A 20135-nucleotide genomic window follows, 5' to 3' on the forward strand; every position below is an offset into this window, starting at 1 on the left:
ACTCTGATTACACATGAAGCTGGAATTTTCTTAAATTTTAGAAAAATGAACTGCAAAGGCAAGGAAGTGACTTCCTCGAACCTTTGGTACCCTCTCAAGAAATTAGTGAACTAAGAGAAATATCCCTTCTTAGGTATCACTTTTCTTTCTTTCTCTCTCTCTTCCTTCCTTCCTTTCTCTCTTCCGTTTCCCAAAGACTTTCTTAAGGAAGGCAGTGCTTTTAAAATGTCTTCTTGTATTGGGGATTTGGGTTTCTTCCCCACGTGTCTGAAGGTTTCTCACACGTAAACTCTACAAAGAACTGAAGAGAAAGTGTGGTTTTCAGGAATTTTAAACTTTATTCAGGAGAACTGAGAGCATTCACATGTTGGAGTGCATGTGGGATAAGAGAGGGAGAGAGGGAGGGAGGGAGAGAGAGGGAGAGAAAGAGAGAGAGAGAGAGAGAGAGGAAAACCCTTTACTCACAGGATGGCAGGCAGAGTCAAGCCCACAGCTGTAGCTTCCAGCCACCCCAGCCCGGCCTCCACCTCCTTGCACCACACCCACCGGGTCCCCACGCCCAATTCTTGCAGCAATTTCTTTCCCCCGGGTGTTCTGGCATAGTGCAGCAGTGTCTGTGTTCCTCCAGGTATTTCCTGTCATTTCTCACGGCAACATCATGGTTAGGGACTAGAAGACAGGAAAATGGTTATGTCAAAGACTTCATGTCTCAGGCTCCAAAGTATCAGGTTCAGTTCCTGAGACCACCATAAGCCAGAGTTTAACAGTGCTCTGGTATAAGGGAAACAAGCATGGTCCGGGAGGTAGCATAGTGGATAAAGCACTGGACTCTCAAGCATGAGGCCCAGAGTTCTATCCCCAGAAGCACATGTACCAGAGTAATGTCTGGTTCTTTATCTCTCTCTCTCTCCCCCTTTCTCATAAATAAGTTAAAAAAAAAATAGGAAAAAGGTCTTACAGTCTGAAATCATTTTATCTTTATATATAACAGTATTTTTCTTACAATATACACACTTGTATATGAATATATACTGATAAACATGTCAAAAAATGCTTGCATCAACTCTAAGTATTAAGAAATACTTTTCCCTTTAAATAATTTTAAGATTAAATTGGGTCCTTTATGATCATGTCTACTTTTTTCTTGTCTTCACTTAGTTTTTTTTTTTTAACATAACTTGTAATGTAGATACTATAATCCTTTGAGCATACATTTAAGATGTAAGATAAGCTTCAGATATAAAAAGAAAAAGTATTAGGAAGATACTTTTAGTTCAAGCAAAGGCCCAGTTAGCAAGGAAACTTTTCCATCTTCCTTGAATATAAAGAGAAAAGGTTTTGTCTCCTGGTAAACATATATATATATATATATATATATATATATATATATATATATATATATATCTTGGCCACATAGAAAAACTGGTTTTCTTTGTTTTTTTTTGTTGTTGTTGTTTGTTTGTTTTGCTTTTATTATCTTTATTTATTGGATAAAGACAGCCAGAAGTTGAGAGGGAAGGGGGAGATAAAGGGAAAGTCAGAGAGACCCCTGCATCCCTGCTTCACCACTTGTGAAGCTTTCCTCCTGCAGGTGGGGACCAGGGCTCAAACCCAGGTCCTTGTAACATGTGCACTCAACCAGGTGTGTCACCACCCTGTTCCCTAGCAAAACTGTTTATGATGGAGAGTCTGTGTGGTCCAGAAACCAGGTCACGTATCTGATGGCATGTTTATTGACTGCCCTTTATCTTTCAGAGAGTGGCTATAGTCCTAGCCCCTTACCTACCAACAGCACATGTCCCCCTCAGATGGATGGAGGATCCACTAGTGGCAGATACAGAGGCTCTGTTGTCTTCTGTCATCCAAGGTCCCTGGCTTTTTTGAGCTAGACTGAATCTTAGCTCACCGGGCTTCCTCGGCTCTGTGCCCTGACTGTCCCCTGGCCCCCCTCAGTCCTTACACTTGAAGAGGTCCATGTCCCTGTGGCCACTCTACCTCCTGCAGAAGGATGAGAGAGTAGAGGTGGCCCTGGGAAGCAGTCTCAAAGTCAGCAGGCAATGCCAAAACAAGAAAACAAATACACAGAAAAACAGGCGGCCCCACTGCGCTCGCTATGTGTGGAGGAGACTCACTTCATTAGGGCTCCCACCTTATGACTGGAGCCCTTAGAGTGCCCACTCCTGGAACCTCCATGGACTGAAGAGGCTGGACAAAGCCGAGAACAGCTGAGTTCTTTCCCTAGAATTTAGAACAGACCTCTGAAATCAGGCTCCTTTGTTTTGTTAAGAGCTAGTACTTTTTTTTTTAATAATAATTTTTATTTATACAAAGGAAATACTGACAAAACCATAGGATAAGAGGCGTACAACTCCACACAATTCCCACCACCTGAACTCCGTATCCCATTCCCTCCCCTGATAGCTTTCCTATTCTTTATCCCTCTGGGAGTATGTCATTGTGGGATGCAGAAGGTAGAAGGTCTGGCTTCTGTAATTGCTTCCCTGCTGAACATGGGCGTTGACAGGTCGATCCATACTCCCAGCCTGTCTCTCTCTTTCCCTAGTACTTTTAATTAGGTCTTCCTACTGAGAGTCCAGTAGGTCCCTAAGTAGAATTTTGAGGATTGATTTACCTTAGCAAGTCCTATTCTGTGAGTAGTGGTTTGTGCCAGCATTGGAGGGGTGTAAACATTCCCTTCCTGCCTACAGAGAGTGGAGGTGTTCTCTTTCTCCACAAGGGGGATCTTCACTTCCCTTTAGGATAGCAATGACATCTTCTGCAGTCTTCTACCCAATAGAATGAGAGCTCCAGGAATGAGAAATGATGAAGAAGAAAAAAAAAATTTTTTTAAGTTAGAAAACTTCAGTTGAAAAGGATGGAGCAAGAAGAGCTAACTGTCCCTGGAGGAGTGACGTGCAGACCTGTTAACACGGACAGGAGCAGAGATGCTGATAGTGAGAAAGGGAAACAAATCCATGTCCTTTCACAAATTAGTCAGGAGCAGCCTTGAGCCTTCTGTTCTCGGAGATAATTCCCTTCTGAGGGATCTCAAAATATGCAAAGGCCAAACCAAGGAGATGGGTCAAATCAAGCTTGCTTGTTTGTACTAAGATTCAAGAATGTGGCCCTTTCTGCAGAGTTCATCCAATTCGTCACTCCTGGCCAAAAAACTCAGAGTCTGAGCTGCTGCACAGCATTCTCTTTCTCAGGAACCTTCGGCTGTCACATCCTTTTACCTTCTGACCCTGTGAAACTTCCAGGAAGTAAGCTAACTGCATGCAGAGTCACAGTACAGCAAATACCATTGCAGTACCCAGAATGCATTGCATGGCTTTTCAGTCATGGTTGATGACAGTTGTTTATTGCAAACAATAGTACATCTGATAAAAAAAAAAAAAAGGAATGCATATTTGTAGCATCTTTAGTTGACTTTAACCTTCATTTGTGTTCCAGCTGTCAGCAAGCAAATGTTTATTATAAGGTCAACTTTCTGAGCTAGCTACTATTTTAAAAGGAAAATAAAAAAAGACCCAACCCACATAGCTCCCCAAGTACAAACTGATAACTGGAGAATAGTAGGACTGCCATCTGGGGGAGGCGGTTAGGGTAGTATTTCAATTAAAAAATGTGGAATTTGCCAGGTTTTGAAACGGAAAATTGGCAGGTCTGACCTATTGGATAATTGCCTGGAAATGTAAAAAAAAAAAAAATTTTTTTTTTTTTAAGGAAAATGAAGATTGTCCTCATCAACATAGGCATCTTTCTTTGTTGTTTTCCATGCACATTGGCTTTCTTTAGAAGAAGATTTGAGTTAGGACTGTTCTTCCTCGTGAAGAAGGTCCGATGCTTGGTCCATGTGCAGGAGTCCAGGTCACCTGGACTTGACTGGTTTGACTGGAAGTCTTCTCATTGCAGGTCGATCCGGGCCACAAATCCCTCCGAGCACACGGTGATCCTTGCAGTGATTTCACAAGCGTAAGCTCACCTCCCCTCCCCAGCTGGGAGCAGTGCTGTTCATTCTGAGATGTCTGTCTGATGTAACCCGGCTAGAGGAGCAATGGGAGAGTCTTTTGGCTCAAGCTTCCATGCTGCAAGGGGGAGGCGGGCTCTCTGTTTCTCAATTTTCTGGCACTATTTGGACCTTTCTTTCTGTGATAGCTAATCGCTGTTAGCACATACTCATACACATTGGGAAAAAAAAATAGTTACTCACTACGTGCTAGAAATGAAGAGACAATCTGGGGAGGAGGCGGCCTGGAGCAATCATTGTCCCAGCTTATATTTTTGTCTTGGAATAAAAGATGGGGGGGGGGGATGCTTGTTTTCCTAACCTTAAAAAAATATTTTTTCATCATCATTTCTCATTCCTGGAGCTCTCATTCTATCTGTGAATGAGATATTCAAATTGTAGCTTGAGAACAAAGAGAAGCCAAATTCTCTGCAAGAAAAGGACTATTTAAAGGACTATATTAAAAAGACACCATTTATGTGGAGACAGTTATACGGCTTAAAGTAGTATTATGCCGGTGTTGGCAGGCAAAGAAAAATGGACTGAGTTGTAGATAGACCATGGGATTGAGAAACCACTCTGCTGGGTTTAAATGTTCTGAAATGACCAGCATTTGAAGGAAAGATCCAAAGGAGGAAAAAAAAAAGTTTTTTGTACAAGCTACAAACTGTCTGCTTGGAATCTATCCAGGTGTTCAGATGTGTTCTATTCGTTTAATATCTGCATTAGCTTAGGAGCGAGTAAGACTTTTTAACAAGGGCCTAGGCCCTACTGCACTTGACCCCATTGTGGCAAATGGTACAGATTCTGCAATGAAATAGCTAAAAGTCAGCAACTCAGACAGGAAAATCTGGTCTCTCTGGGTAGGCAATGTACTGGGTAGATGGGAGACACTCCCTCTCAGGGGCCAGGCGGTGGCGCACCTGGTTGAGTGCATGTGTTCAGTGTGCAAGGACCCAAATTCAAGCACCCAGTCCCCACCTGCGAGGGGGCGGGGGTGGGGGGTGGGAGTGGAAGCCTTGCAAGTGATAAAGCAGGGCTGCAGGTGTCCCTCTTTCTCCTGTGTCTCCCCACACCTCTGGGTTTCTCTCTGTCTCTATCCACTAAAGTAATTAATTAATTAATTAATTAATGGAAATCCTCCTTTTCCAAAGGCATATTGGCTCAGTGGGAAATCGTGGCGTCAAATATTTAGCCCCCACCAAAGACTCTGACTTACCTGCTCTTCTTTGAGTCCTGTGTTAGATTTCTAGCTCTTCACTTTGATACCTGCCATGGTTCCCACGGACTCCCTACGATGTTACTATGTCATCCAGGTGGGAAGGGGGATCTCCTACAGGGATGAGTAAGGCAGGGTAATGAAGACGTGGGGTCACCTTCTTCAACCCTCTTGAGTCTCAGCTATGGATACTCCAAATGGACCAGGCCATGCATGCAGCATCTTTCTGGCTTATTCCATGAGCCCAAGAATGAAACAGAATGTCTATTAGTCCTTCGGAAGCAATAGTTGGCTATGACTGGTAGTTATTTCCTCCTTTTCTGATACCTTCAAATGAAGTAGAGAGAGAGAGAGAGAGAGAGAGTAGTAATACACCAAATGTTGAGTTTGTACCATTGAACTTTTGAAGTAGAACGTCATTAATTCTTTGGGAATGTCTTTGTGCCACACCCCCTAGAGAAGATAGAGCACTTCTTAAGGAGAAAATGGTTTTTCCTGTGGGGCTGGGATTAGTTATAGGCCAGGCTGCAAACAAGCATTGGGATTTCTCTTCTCATTCTCTTTAAAGGTTTTATTTATTCATGGAGGAGATGGGTGGAGAGAGAACCAGACATCTCTCTGTACAGGTGCTGCGGGGACCTGTAACTTGGATGCTTCTGCTTGAGATCCAGTGTTTTATCCACTGGGCTGCCTCCCGGGCCACTCACTGTCTCTCTTCTCATTGTCTATCTGCTCTTCTGCATGACCTTGTTATCCACATCTTTCCTATCTGTTGTCCCAGGTGTCACTCCATGTTAACCTGCTGCTGGTCTCAAGGACATCATTTCCCTCTCAGCTTGGCAGCAGGCCTCTGGCTTTTCTTCACGAAAAGTCATCCTGATTCTCAGCTTGACGTCCCGAGTTCCACCTGAGGCTCCGTGTAGGGAACTTCCCAATAAGATGAATGATGGTGATCAGTTTTGAGATTTTTTTTTTTTTGGTTTTGTTTTTTTGCCTCCAAGGTTATTGCTGGGGCTCAGTGCCTGCACTACAGACCCACTGCTCCCGGAGGCCATTTTTTTCATTTTGTTGCCCCTGTTGTTGTTATTGTTGCCACTGCTGTTGTTGGATAGGACAGAGAGAAATGGAGAGAGGAGGGGAAGACAGAGGGGGGTGGGGGAGGAAGACAGACACCTGCAGACCTGCTTCACCGCTTGTGAAGCGACTCCCCTGCAGGTGGGGAGCCGGGGGCTCGATCCTTAGGCCAGTCCTTGAGCTTTGCATCATGTGTGCTTAACCAGCTGCACTACCACCTGGCCCCCTCAATTTTGTTTTTATCTTCCCTTCTAACTGAGGAATACTTCTAACTAAGAGGTGACACTTCTTTCCCATTTGACTGTGAGGGGCTATAGTCTGAAATGACACTTGTCTTTCTCACCCTGTGAGTGAAGCCCTAGTAGGACTTGGGTGGGATTTCTGCTTCCAGAGGAGTTGGAGACAGCCGAGAGGGTGGTGTCATGAGCGGGACACCTGACTGTCCCTTTCTAGGCATGTTCCCATGCATGTGCTCCAGGTTCCAAGGGCAGCCGGAGTGGGAAAGGCCCCTCTGGGTGGCCTGTGAGGATGCTTTCAGTCCAGCTCTGGAGTGTCCTCTGCTGACCCTGTCCTTCTTGCATCTGGAAGGCAGATGGATGTAGGAGCTGGGTCCTTGGAGGCAGGTGTGCCGTCTGGACACATGCTGGTCAGGTAGCCACAGTGTGAGCCCACACCACGCTTGCCTCATTGGTCTCTTTCCATGTTTCAGTGTGATGAATCCTGGTTTGTATCTGCTGAGTGACCACATTTTCTGCTTTGCTGCAGATCGGGCGACCATGAAGAGGCCTCGGTCCTCCCTCTTCTGCACGCAGGCTTCAACAGGGTATGTCAACGTTAAACCAGTCCTTCTATCTCTTACCCTGACTCTTCCATAATAGCGAAACCAAACAGCTGTGGATAACCTAAGGGGGTTAAGCCCCAGGACTTAGGGGGAAAAAAGAAATCTATTCTCATGAATAGAAATTGGAAAATACTAGTCAAAGCATTTTTCCTCCCTCTAGTATTTTTTAAAAATTGTTCTTAGTGATTTAATAATGATTAACAAGATTGTAAGATAAGAGGGGTACAACTCCACACAGTTCCCACCACCAGAGTTCCCTGTCCCATCCCCTCCATTGTTGGAAGCTTCCCTATTCTTTATCCCTCTGGGAGGACGGACGGACCATGTTGTAAGCTCTCCTATTCTTTATCCCTCTGAGAGGATGGACTAATTTTTTTTTTTTTTTTGCCTCTAATCACTATGAATCCACTGTTCTGGTGGCCTTTTTTTTTTTTTTTTCTTTTTCCATTGAATAGGAAAGAGAGAAATTGAGAGGGGAGTGGGTGGCAAAGAGAGGGAGACTTACTTCAGCACTTGTGAAGCGACCCTCATGCAGGTAGGGAGTGGGGGGCTCAAGCCTGGATCCTTATGCAGGTCCTTACATTTAGTATTGTGTGCACTTAACTGGGTGCACCACAGCCTGGACCAAACTTCTTCATAGGGTGCAAAAGGTGGAAGGTCTGGCTTCTATAATTGCTTCTCCACTTGCACCTCTGGTATTTTTATATCTTAGCTATAGAAATGTAAAGACATCGGAAGCATCTCATTATTCAGGTCAAATTTATGGAGTCCCAAAGTAAGCTCCCTCTAGTCAGTCCAGTTAATTGAATTCAGTGTTCAGATTTCTTTGGTAAAGATTGCATAAAGATGGTAAACCCATCAAGCCAGTCCCGGGGCTCTTTGTCCACCCGGGCTCAGTCCCAACTTAAACCCTCGGGATAGAACCAGAGCAGTTCTAACACTGTCAACTCTCGGTTTAAACCATGGATGTCAGCAAAGGGGAAATTCTTGGAGTAGCCACTCAGAAGATTTTAATAGGCAAAAAAGAAGGGCTTTGCCCCTAGAGAGAGGCCAGTCCATGGTGTGACAGGTAGGAAAAACATACATACCATGTCAGGTTTTAAAAACCCTTTCTTAGCTTATTATAAAGCAAGGATATGTTTCAGTGATTAACAAGATCGGACAGGCACTCTTTACTCTTACCTATATATTTTCCAATGACTAGTCTTAATGAAAGTGTCCCTAACTTTGTTATGAAGGAAGTTCGTACACAACCCTACCTGCCCGGCTGTTCCTCAGACATTACCCACACGTTTGAAATATCCTGACAGCCACATCTTCTTTTTCCACTGAGGTATGTCTTAGATAACTGTTGCCTGGGATAAGAAAAGCTGTGGAAGTCTCTTTATTTGACTCTTTAAGAAGTAATTGTGTGTGTCTTATTATTATCTTTGCTTTCTTTTCAGAGATTTATGGAGAATAGCAACATAATTGCTTGCTATAATGAACTGATTCAAATAGAACACGGGGAGGTTCGCTCGCAGTTCAAATTACGGTACGTGGCACAGTTACATGGCTGAGTGTTCAGAGAAAAGCCCGTCTGTCTGTCACCAGATCCAGGGGGTCGTGAGGCCATTAGACAGGTGGTGTGAGCTGGCAAATGCAAAATCCGGCCTGGGAGTCCTTCGGTGTAATGAAATGCACTGAAAGCCTTTCTACGTCTCACAGTGTCTTCCCACTCTCTGGAGTCTTTTTTGTTTCTTCTTCCTCTTCTTTTAAATCATACCCGAGGGAAAGCACAGTTGAATGTCTGCACACTAGGTCAAGCTTCAGACTTGCCGGTGTGGATGGCTTTCTGGTTAACTACGTTCAACATCCCTACATTCCTGCTTGGGTCGCGATGGGTAGGAGCCCTGCCCTGCTGTGTTTCTTATGCTGTGTGGCACTTGGTGATGCTACAGGCCCGCTGTGATCTTCGTGTGTGCAAAGGCTCTGTTTCAAAACCTGCTTCTTAGAGTCTTTGTGGGCTTGTAGTGCTTTGAGAAGCAGGATCCTCTTGGGTGCTCCCATCTGGGGTGGGGTTGTTGGGAGTGGTTGATCGCCGTCAGAACGGTGGGCAGCGAAATGTCTTGCCTGGGTTACCTTTGACTATCAGAGTCCTTGTTCAGACTGGCTTCTGCTTGGGCTCGGTCCCATGGGATGTCAGGACCACACTCACCTCAAAGAGAGACGTTGCAAACTTCACACTGACTTGTCCTGTGAAGGTCACCATTTTCACTGTGATTGCTATGCAGCCCCTTGCCCAGGTCAAACTCCTCGGCCTGAGGACAGAGAAGTTACAGTCCTGTGGGCTGTGAGCTAGTTCACATGCTTACAAAGCTCTGACTTTGCTAAGATGCTGAACCAGCCCTGCTGCCTTTGCTCTAAGCCGATTTCAACAGCACAGTAGCCCAAAGCTCTTTCTTTCTGCCCTTGTAAAAGCTGGAGAAGTTTATTTCAGACAAAAATGCATCTTGACTTTTCTGACAACTCAGTATTTCCCAGTCCCAAATCTTTTTTGTTTGGCTTGTTTTGTTTGTTTTCCTTCTTATCAGAGCACTGCTTAGCTATGGATTCTGGTGACACCGAGTTAGAACTTGGGAATTTGGAACCTCAGACATTTTTTTTTTTTTTTGCATAACCAGCATGCTATCTCCTGGGCCTTCAATTAAAAGCAAAATCTACTTATTAACCTGGCTAGTTATATTGAATTCAAAGGCGACAACTCTCTCTACCTTCCTTTTCGCTCAGAGTCAGGACCTTGAGTGAGTGCAAGTTTACTGCTCAGTACTTCTTTCTTATTCATGTAGTCAGATACACCCTAGCACTAGAGTTTGCTCTGGCGCCACAGTGCCTTCCGTGTGGTGCTGGAGTTCTAATGTGGGCTGTGTTGCATAGCCAGACATGCCCCCTATCTAGTGAGCTATATCTCTCTGGTGTATAAAATCCTTTTTCAACTCACTTTTTCTCTGCCATTCTCTGACCATTTGAAAGACAGTTTCTTAAGAGGTTTGTTCTGATTGGGAAGGTTGCTTTTCAGCGGGTAAAGAGCAGCATGAAGTAAAGTGTAGGGGCCAGGCAGTGGGACACACAGTAGAGCACACACGTTATCATGCATGAGGATCTGGGTTCGAGCCCCTGGTCCCCACCCACAGGTGGAAAGCTTTACAAGTGGTGAAGCAGTGTCTGTCTGTCTTTGTCCATCTCTGCCATTCCCTTCCCACTCGATTTCTGTCTCTATTAAAAAAAAAAAAAAGCCCAATGGGAACTGTGGACTTCTTGTGCAGGCACCAAGTCCCAGCAATAACCCTGGGGGGGGGGGGGGAAGAGAGAGAGAGAGATTCTCAGTTGGAAAGGTGGGTGTGGTATGCAGACCTGTGCCACAGGGACTTGAAATGATGAACTCCTGTGTCAACAGCTGTCTCGTAAAGCATTATCTTCACAATTAAATGATTCAAAAAGAAAACGCCTGGAACAAGCCCTGTAGGAATCCGATGCTCTAGCACCCCAGTGGGGAAGATTGGCAAAGGCCCTGAGATCGGGCAAGTCCCTTGGTGTCTTTTTATCCATATGCTTATTAGTTTTGAAAACCTCCAAAGGATTTTTCAAGGAAACCACATTCTTTATACTTCAGTGATCTATGAGTTTTAATAATACACGTAGTTTTTAATTTCCTGGGAGTTTTAGTGTTTTTAATTGAGGACAAAAAAAAAAAACCCTCCTTATTTTATATTAGATACTTTCACAATAAATAGAGTTAGAAAAAGGGATTTCATTCTGATCTAATTTTTTTAAACAAGATTGTTTTATAATAAAAATGAATAGCCCATCTCCTTACTGCTTTGATACACTGATCCCTTGGTTGTTTTGATTTTTGTCAGCATGACGGCCTTATGCATGTGCCATCCCACTGCTCCCAGGCTGCTTTGTTATTTTTTTAATTTCAGAGATGTAGAGGGATAAGGGGAAAAGGGAGAGGGAGAAGAAGAGGGGATGGGGAAAAGGGAGAGGGAGAAGAAGAGGGGATGGGGAAAAGGGAGAGGGAGAAGGAGGGGGGAGAGGGAGAGTGGGGAGAGGGACAGGCAGAGGGAGAGGAACAGGGAAAGAGACAGGGAGAGGGGGGACAGGGAGGTGGGGAAAGGGAAAGAGAAGGAGAAGAGGAGAGGGAGAGGAGGGTGGGGGGAAGGGAGAGGGAATGGGGGAAAAGGAGAAGGAGGAGAGGGAGAGGGAGGAGAGAGATTGTATCAGTGGAGTCTGCTAAACAAAGGCACTAAAAGCTTTGCAAAGTCTCATGAGTTTCAGAGCTTCACAAGTTTGCTGCTGCTTCAAACTGTATAACTGCTATTTCTCAGTCGTCAGTGGAGCTGGTTGAGAGGATGGACCCATTGCAGTTTGCAGAATAAAAATTGTCAAGTTCATGGTCCAAATCAATGTGAAGTTAGGAGATGGATCTGACTCAGTGAGCAGAGACTGCTAGAGTCCAGATGGCTTAGCCTGGTGCACTGGTCACTTACCTTCCAAAACAGCTGAAGTCTCTCTTTTTTTTTAAATTAAATTTATTTATTTATTTTCCCTTTTGTTGCCCTTGTTGTTTATCGTTGTAGTTGTTATTGCTGTCGTTGGATAGGACGGAGAGAAATGGAGAGAGGAGGGGAAGACAGAGAGGGGGAGAGAAAGACAGACACCTGCAGACCTGCTTCACCGCCTGTGAAGCGACTCCCCTGCAGGTGGGGAGCCAGGGGCTCGAACCGGCATCCTTACAGTGGTCCTTGCACTTTGTGCCACGTGCGCTTAACCCGCTGTGCGACTGCCGGGCTCCCCAGAAGTCTCTTTTTACAGCAACCCTGTAGTGGGGAAATGGAGCAGGAGCCCCCTTGCGGAGGCAGAGGAAGACCCAGTAATTGTCTTTGTTGCTCTCAGTGCATTTCTGCCTGAGGGATGGCGTGTACTCGATAACTAATGTCTCTGCCCAGCAAATGGGACAGTGACCCACAAGTTAACCTTCCCAGCTCCCTGGGACATCTACCTGTCTACCCCAGAGGCAGGGGGCGACTTGTCACTTTCTGCAGACTGAGAAAATGACTCTTTATTATACAATGCCAGAATAATTATAGTCTAATTATATAATACTTTCCCTTGCAATTCCTCCCCCAGCTGCCGCTCAATCTGTGACATTACTAGCATCTGCAAGGCCATTGTTACTGCAGAGATGATGTTGAATGCAGTGTTGATTGTAGACTCTCCTGTCCAGCTCTTCATGTAACATGACCACATCTATTTAACCAAGATATATATATATATGTGTGTGTGTGTGTGTGTGTGTGTGTGTGTGTATGCCATGTGAACAAAGGAATTTCTAAATTCCTTTATATAGAATGCCTATTTTGTTTCATTTTATTTTTTGCCTCCAGGGTTATCCCTGGGGCTCAGTGCCAGCACTACAAATCCACTGCTTCTGTGGCCATTTTTTTTTAAATATTTTACTGGACAGGATGGAGAGAAATTGAGAGGGATGGAGAGAGAGAGAGAGAGAGGCAGAGACTTACAGACCTGCTTCACCATTCCTGAGGTGCCCCCCCCCCCCCGCAGGTTAGGAGTGGGGACTCAAACCTGGTTCCTTGCATGGGTCCTTGAGCTTAGTATCCTGTGTGTTTACCTGGGTGTGCTACCCCCTACCCCTCTATAGAATGCCTGTTCAAGACAGAAGAATTAAGTCACACTATTGTGTACAGTTGATGATTTACTTTATGAAACAGAAGAATCTGTCAACTGGGGACTGTCTGGTGACTTACAGGTTAAACATGACACTGTCTTCTAATGCTCTGTGCCTCTGTCACAAAAAGAGCCATCTCCTCCAAAATGGGTAAGCTACTCACCAGCAATTTGAACTCATCAGTTTTTGTTGTGTTTTGTTTTGTTTTACCAGAGCACTGCTCAGTTCTGGCTGATGGTAGTACCGAGGATTGAACCTGGGACTTTGGAGCTTCAGGCAGGAAAGTCTGTCTTGCATAGCCATATGCCATCTACCCACCACCCAACTGATGAGTTTTTATTAGTGTGTACCAACTATTCGTTCATCAGTAGTCTGATATCTCTTATCGAGGGGTTATACATATTTCACCAAGCTTATTTTACACCAAGCCTTGCAGCAATAGAAATCCTTATTTTTATTATTATTTTTTGCCTCTGGGGTTATTCCTGGGGTCCACAAGAGGATTTACGCTGACGTTCCTCATGGAAGTGACCAGTGATGGCGAGAGAAATCTATTAAAAGGTCTAGGCCCATATTCTCTATGGGGGAATCCCAGGATTCCTTGACTAGGGCCCCAGGTGATAGAGTAGCCTTGTAGTGACCAAAAAGGCCATCACTAAGTGAGCCAGTGTCTTGCCCACATCCAGCCCTTATCCTTTCTGTATCTAATGAACCTAGACTGTCTTCCAGTTGTTAAATCGATAAATGTCATTTGTTGTATCGAAACGGGTATTGGGATGGGGGTCTGGCCTCAAGTTAGGGAGGAAATAAGGTTTTAGTGGGGGCTAAGTTAACCTTAAGTTTTAAAGCATTTACTTGTCTGATGATTCTAATAAGAGTTGCCATAGGCACAATAATCGTCCTTTAGCTGATGCATATATTTTTGCCAGTACAACTCTTGGCCATTTGTATACAGTGCTTCTTTTAAAGATTTTCAAGGGGTGACAATCATACTGATGCTGCCAGAGGAGACCAGGAGATATCTCTTACTTTCTTCTGTATTTAGTTGAGTAGACAGAGTGACTGAGAGAAATGAAGTAGGGGTAGGAGAGGAGGGTATCTAGGCCTAAGTAGTAAATATTGGATTAGACAATTGATGGTCCCTTCTATAGGCCTTTCTCCTTGCTTGCCACACTTATTAGGTCTAAGTGTACTAACAAAGGACTATGAAGCACTATTACTTTGAGGTATATTATAGTTGCCCTCTAACTTATGGATATGTGTGTACATGCCCCCTGTCCCCCAGGCCCTAGCCTATAGCTAGGAGCTGTAACTTTGTTAGAGAGTGTGTCATCTGAAATGGAACTAGGTAGTCCCTGTGTGTTAGGAAAGGTCTTACCAGATTATTGGAGCTGGAAGGCTTTGGGGTTTCTGGATACAGTCAGCAGTGAAGAGGCAGTCTCGGCACTGCTGGCACTGATATAGTTGAGGTCAGGCAGAGGCAGCTTAGCAAGAAGAGAGCCATCAGGAATTACAAGCAAAAGTTCCACAGGAGAGATGGGGAAGGTTCTTTGCAGTCTTAGCGTTTAAGAAGGCAATAGATACTCATTATAATAACCACATTACATGGGAGCTTGGTTTGCTTTGAAAATCCTGTGGTTAGGATTTACCATACCATTCTTGATCTCACCATGATTTATGTCATTTAATGCTATCTACAAGTGACTGTATCTTAGATACTGACTGGACCAGTTGATTCTGATCTATCTGGTCTAAAGTTGAAGGTAACTCTGTATTATAAAAAAAAAGTTATGTTTAGAAATACTTTAAGAATTTAGCCTGGGGATGGGGGGGCTGGGTGATAGCGTAGCGGGTTAAGCACACATGGTGCGAAGTGCAAGGACTGGAGCAATGATCCCAGGTCAAGCCAGCAGAGGGGTCGTTTCACAAGCAGTGAAGCAGGTCTGCAGGTGTCTGTCTTTCTCTCCCCCTCTGTCTTCCCCTCCTCTCTTGATTTCTCTCTGTCCTATCCAACAACAACAATAGTAATAACAACAACAACAATGATAAAGAATAAGGGCAACAAAAGGGAAAAAATAGCCTCCAGGAGCAGTGGGTCTGTAGTGCAGTGGATTTGTGGGCACCCAGCCCCAGTGACAACTCTGGAGGAAAAAAAAACTTAGCCCAGTGTTAGATTCAATCAATTTACAAATTTGAAATATTAAGTGCTTAGACTAGTGGAACATATACTCAGAACTGAAATCTAGGCAGTTAAAGAACTTGAGGCATTCAATCTATTTTTCCCCTGGCATACTGAATAGTGATTTATAAGATTAGACGTTAATAAGAATACAGTTTAACACTGTTCCCACCACCAAAGTTCTGTGTCCCTACCCCCATACCTCTAAGGAGTCTTTTACTTTTACTCTAAACCCAGTCCAAGTTCTGTTCTGTGTTTCTCTTTCTGTTCTTATTTCTCAACTTCTGTCTATGAGTGGGGTCATCCCATATTCATCCTTGTCTTTCTGGCTTATCTCACTTAACATGCTTCCTTCAAGTTCCATCCAAAATGGTGTGAAGAAGGTGAATTCATCATTATTAAGAGCTGAGTAGTATTCCACTGTGTATAGAGACCACAACTTGCTCAGCCACTCATCTGTTGTTGGGTACCTGGGTTGCTTCCAGGTTTTGGCTATTACAAATTGTGCTGCTAAGAACATAGGTGCACACAGATATCTTTGGATGGGTGTGTTGGGTTCCTTAGGATCTATCCCCAGGAGAGGAATTGTAGGGTCATAGGGTAGGTCCACTTCTGGCCTTGTGAGAGTTCTCCAGACTGCTCTCCACAGGGCTTGGACTGAGTTCCATTGCAGTGCAAGAGGCTCCTTTGACCCCACAACCTCTCCAGCATTTGTCGCTGCTACCTTTTCTGATGTGTGACATTCTCACAGGAGTGAGGTGGTATCTCATTGTTGTTTTTATTTGCATTTATCTGACCATCAGTGACTTGGAGCAGTTTTGCATATGTCTGTTGGTCTTTTGGATCTCTTCTGTTGTGAATATCTGTTCATATCCCTTCCCCATTTGTGGATGGGGTCATTTGCTTTTTTGTTGCTGAGTTTGGTGAGCTCTATATATTTTGGTTATTAGCCTCTTGTCTGATGTATGGCATGTAAAGATCTTCTCCCATTCTGTGAGGAGACTCTTGGCCTGGGTGATGCCTTCTTTTCCGTGCAGGACCTTTTCAATTTGATGTCGCCCCCTTGGTTTGTTTTTGTTTTTGTCTTCCTTGTAATTGGATTTTCAGCCTCCAGTGTTGTCACTGGGGCTGGGTACCAGCACTATGAATCCACTGCTCCTGGTGGTCAATTTTTCCAGTATATTGGATGGGACAGAGAGAAATTGAGAGGGAGGGGGGAGGTAGGGAGAGAGAAAGACACCTGCAGACCTGCTTGATGGCTCCTGAAGGAAGTGTACCCCTGCAGTTGGGGAGCAGGGGGCTTGAACGCCGACCCTCGAACAGGTCCTTGCACTTCATACTTTGTGCACTTAACCGGGTGCATCACTGCCCAGCTCCCAGCAACTGAATTTATGTCATTGAAGAATCCTATAAAATTTAGATGCAAAAGAGTTCTTCCAATATTTTCCTCTAAGTATCTGATAGCTTCTGGTCTAACATCTGAGCCCTTGATCCACTTGGAATTTACTTTTGTGTGTGGTGACATGCAGTGGTTCAGTTTCATTCTTCTGCACATTTCAACTGGGCCACAATTTTTAAGGCCTCTTTTGTTCCTTTCTTTCTTATTTTCAAACAATCCTGTTTACAAATGCAACAGTGCTAACAGAATAGTAATGAAGTCCAAATTTGGTTGGCTGGAGCCATTTAGATAAGAAGAGATACTGCACTCGTCAGGAATCTCAGCTAGTGGGTATCCTCCTCGCCTCATCCACACCGTGATGACTTACTTTCCTCACCCACCCACACTGGTGCCTTCATCTCGGCTGCTGCGGGAGCTCTAGCCTTCATGAGCAAAAAGCCTTCACTCCCCGTGCAGGCCGCTTTGCTATTAAATAAGAGTTTGGGGGTTGACATTTCAGGTATACTCGTGAGAAAAGATAATGTCATGACTCACTTTTTCTTTCTGCCAGTGGCATTTGAAAGCCTTAGACAACAAAGACATATCACTCTAGGATTTCATAAATACAAAAAGTACATTGTGTTGCACTTGTACATTGTTCCAGGCACTTTGAGAAATGCCTCATGTACACTATTTTGACTCTGACAACAGTCTGGAAAATATGTTATCCTCACCGTCTAAATGAAGAGCCAGAGCCAGAGAAGGTTTAAAAACTGTCGTCTAGGGTCTCATGACTGGGGAAATGTTTGGCCAGAGTGCTAATTGTTCCCGACCTCTCCTTTGTTCAAACAGTATGGCAAGAGTCAGATGACTTGATGAATTAAAAAAAAAAAAAAATGAGTCGCATTCAAGAATCTGTATTGTAAGAAGAAATGTCAATCCAGTAAATCAATATATACTTTTTTCCTTTTGTAATGTGCGTAAGCAAGCGAGGGCTGAGGTTCTTAAACGGCCTGTACAAAGAACAAAGCTTTAGTAGCTACTGACAAGGTCACTGTAACTCACTGCAGTTGGATGTGCTCTCGATTTGGAAGGTGGTTAAAATTCTAATTGAGACACTGAAGTGATTTCCAACATTCCAGATGTAAAAGGTCGCCAGTAAGAGGAGCTGCCCGCGTGGAGACAGGCGCGAATACCACTAGCCGGGCCGGGGGGTTGCACCCACAGTGGCCTCCGTGGTCCGTGGGTGTGCTTGGAAGCTTAGCGTCTCAAAGGCTTGTTAAACAAAGATCACAAAAGTAAGAATGGAGGGGGGGGGAAATGTTTCTCTGTCTGAAAAGGCCAGAATGCCTCAGATCCAATTTGGGTCTAATTCAGTTCTCCCAGTTGATGGGGACACGGATTCTCCACGTCCACACTGTGAACTGAAGCAAGAACGTCACTGGCCTAGAACAGGGTTGCCTCCGCCTGCCTCCGCACCTGTGTCCTCTTGTGTTGCTATTATAGTCTCATTTGTCATGGGAAGTTTAGTTCTGTGACCCAGGACAGTTGTGCTGGATTACAAGTCTCCGATCTGTAATATTTTATTTATTTATTTATTTATGATTGGATAGAGACAGAGAGAAATTGAGAGGGGAGGGAGCAAATAAAGAGGGAGAGAAAGACACCTGAAACTCTGTTTTACCATTTGTGATGCTTTCTCCCTGCAGGTGGAGACCAGGGGCTTGAACCCCCCAGGTCCTTTGTGCACTGTGGTGTGTGTGCTTAACCAGGTGTGCCACTGCCTGGCCCCAAGTCTTCAATTTGTATTGTCCACATAGGAACAAATGACAGTCTTGATTCACTTAATTTAAAAGGCTTAGGTTCTTTTACTTCAAAAGATGTGTGGCGTTAATGAATCTTAAGCACTGTCTACTCTGGTAAGTTAGCGGGTAAAAGACTCGATAGCAGAACTAACATTCGTCCTTTGCCACTTTTCAGGGCCTGTAATTCAGTGTTTACAGCGTTAGACCACTGCCATGAAGCCATAGAAATAACCAGTGATGACCATGTGATTCAGGTATGAAGAAACTTTATATCTCTCTGGGCTACAGTAGAATGTGGATTGAGCTGCTTTCTCACGATTCCCACATCTCAGTACCTTCTGCTTTGGATAATGGGTCAGCACATATAAAGAAAATCAGTAGCATGAAGAGGCAGTTCACTGGGTAGATTGTCCTCAGTCCACATATGAGGTCCTACGTCTCTCAAAGAAATGGTTGAGCTGGAGAACTGAGTTATAGTCAGTGTGACTATAACATATGCAAGGCACAGGCTACCTTTCTCAGTACCACACTAAAAAAGCAAGGAAAGAAAATGGATAGACCTAACCTAGGAATTATTCAATAAGTGATGTTTAATGTCTAGCACTGTTTAGTACATAATCGATTTATCGTCCACTAAATAGTAAATTGATGTATGAATCTAATTTATGATAAGTCTTACTACCCCATAAGAATGCTTAATTTGCATCAGGACCGGTGAGATCCTTGACAGAGAGGGGCCAGTTCTTCAACCCCATCTGTGAAGACAGAGACAGAGAAGTATATCCTAGCTATAGCGTGGATACTCAGATGTGCCTACGGAAACAGAGTATTTGTTCCTTATTTGCCTACATTTGGTATTCTAATTATAAAGGACCACGATTAGTATTCTAATGACAAGGCTCTTCCTCAGCAACTGTGAATACTAGACAAGCCTTTGCTGAAATAAAGTTATGCTATCTATGTGCTGAAAAAGAAGGTATTTGCACTTTAAAATACCCTGAAACATAGACTTTTCACTGGAGGGGTACAGGTTTGTCTGCACCTGAGGTGTGCAGTGGTATTGTACGTGAGGGCCACTTGCTGCATCAGGAAAACTCTGTGTTCCCCTGAAGACAACCTCTCTTTACTTTTATGGGGCTTCACAGGCTGTTACACCAGACCCCTGCCTGGAGTCCATCATTCACATGCTCTTAAATGTCTGGTATTTCTGGGGCTGGATAGTAGTAAGCTCAGTAGAATGCACATGTTTGAAGACAAGTGTTCAAACCTCAGTCCCCACCTGGGTGGCAAGTATCTCTCCTCTCTCTCTCTCTCTCTCTCTCTCCTACTTAACCCCTGTCTTTCTCTTTTCTCTGTCTCTCACCATCTTTCAAAAAAAAAAAAAAAAGAAAAGAAAAAAAAAGGACAAGATGACCACTGTGAATAGTGGTATCATGCAGACATCGAACCCCAGCAATAACCCTGCTGGCCGGGAAAAAAAAATGTTACAGCTTCCCTGTTCAGTAGCTGCATGGGTGAGCTGATGAAAGGCACGCAAATGTCTCTTAACACAGATGAAAGAAGTGGTGCCTAGCACGGCTAAGAGAAGCCCTGTCAAGTAGTGTTAGAACCAAAATACGTAGCCATGTCTTTGGGTCATTCTGTCTGACTCTAATGGCTTCCTACACGGTCCGTTGGGTGGCTGTAGTTTTACAATCTGTGTTTCTGGCTGTGCCTTCGAAACGGACCCGAACTTTACTCTTATTGTTGCCTGGTACCAGCCCACCTACCCAACTGGATGCGTTTCAGTCCAAGCACAAATCTGAGATCTGCCTCACGTAGCCTATGGTGGGACAGTCGACAGTCGTTGCTATCCTCAAGACATGTTTGCCTTGCACCTTTCTTAAGTAGCAGGGGGGT

General features: G+C 44.3%; 1 protein-coding gene across 2 annotated transcripts in view; it reads left to right on the top strand.

The window, feature by feature from the left end:
* LOC132536393 (high affinity cAMP-specific and IBMX-insensitive 3',5'-cyclic phosphodiesterase 8B-like) overlaps positions 1-18796 on the top strand; it is a 40039-nt gene extending 21243 nt beyond the window's left edge. For both annotated transcript variants that reach the window (XM_060184175.1, XM_060184176.1), the window contains exons 4-7: positions 3916-3975; positions 7068-7125; positions 8589-8677; positions 18412-18796. In XM_060184175.1, coding sequence (XP_060040158.1) covers positions 3916-3975; positions 7068-7125; positions 8589-8677; positions 18412-18496 — 292 coding nt within the window. In that variant the 3' untranslated portion in view covers positions 18497-18796. The remainder of the gene's footprint in view (positions 1-3915; positions 3976-7067; positions 7126-8588; positions 8678-18411) is intronic.
* Positions 18797-20135: the final 1339 nt, after the last annotated feature.

The sequence above is a fragment of the Erinaceus europaeus genome, unplaced genomic scaffold (genome assembly GCF_950295315.1).
Source record: "Erinaceus europaeus unplaced genomic scaffold, mEriEur2.1 scaffold_489, whole genome shotgun sequence".
NCBI classification, from domain to species: Eukaryota; Metazoa; Chordata; class Mammalia; order Eulipotyphla; family Erinaceidae; genus Erinaceus; species Erinaceus europaeus.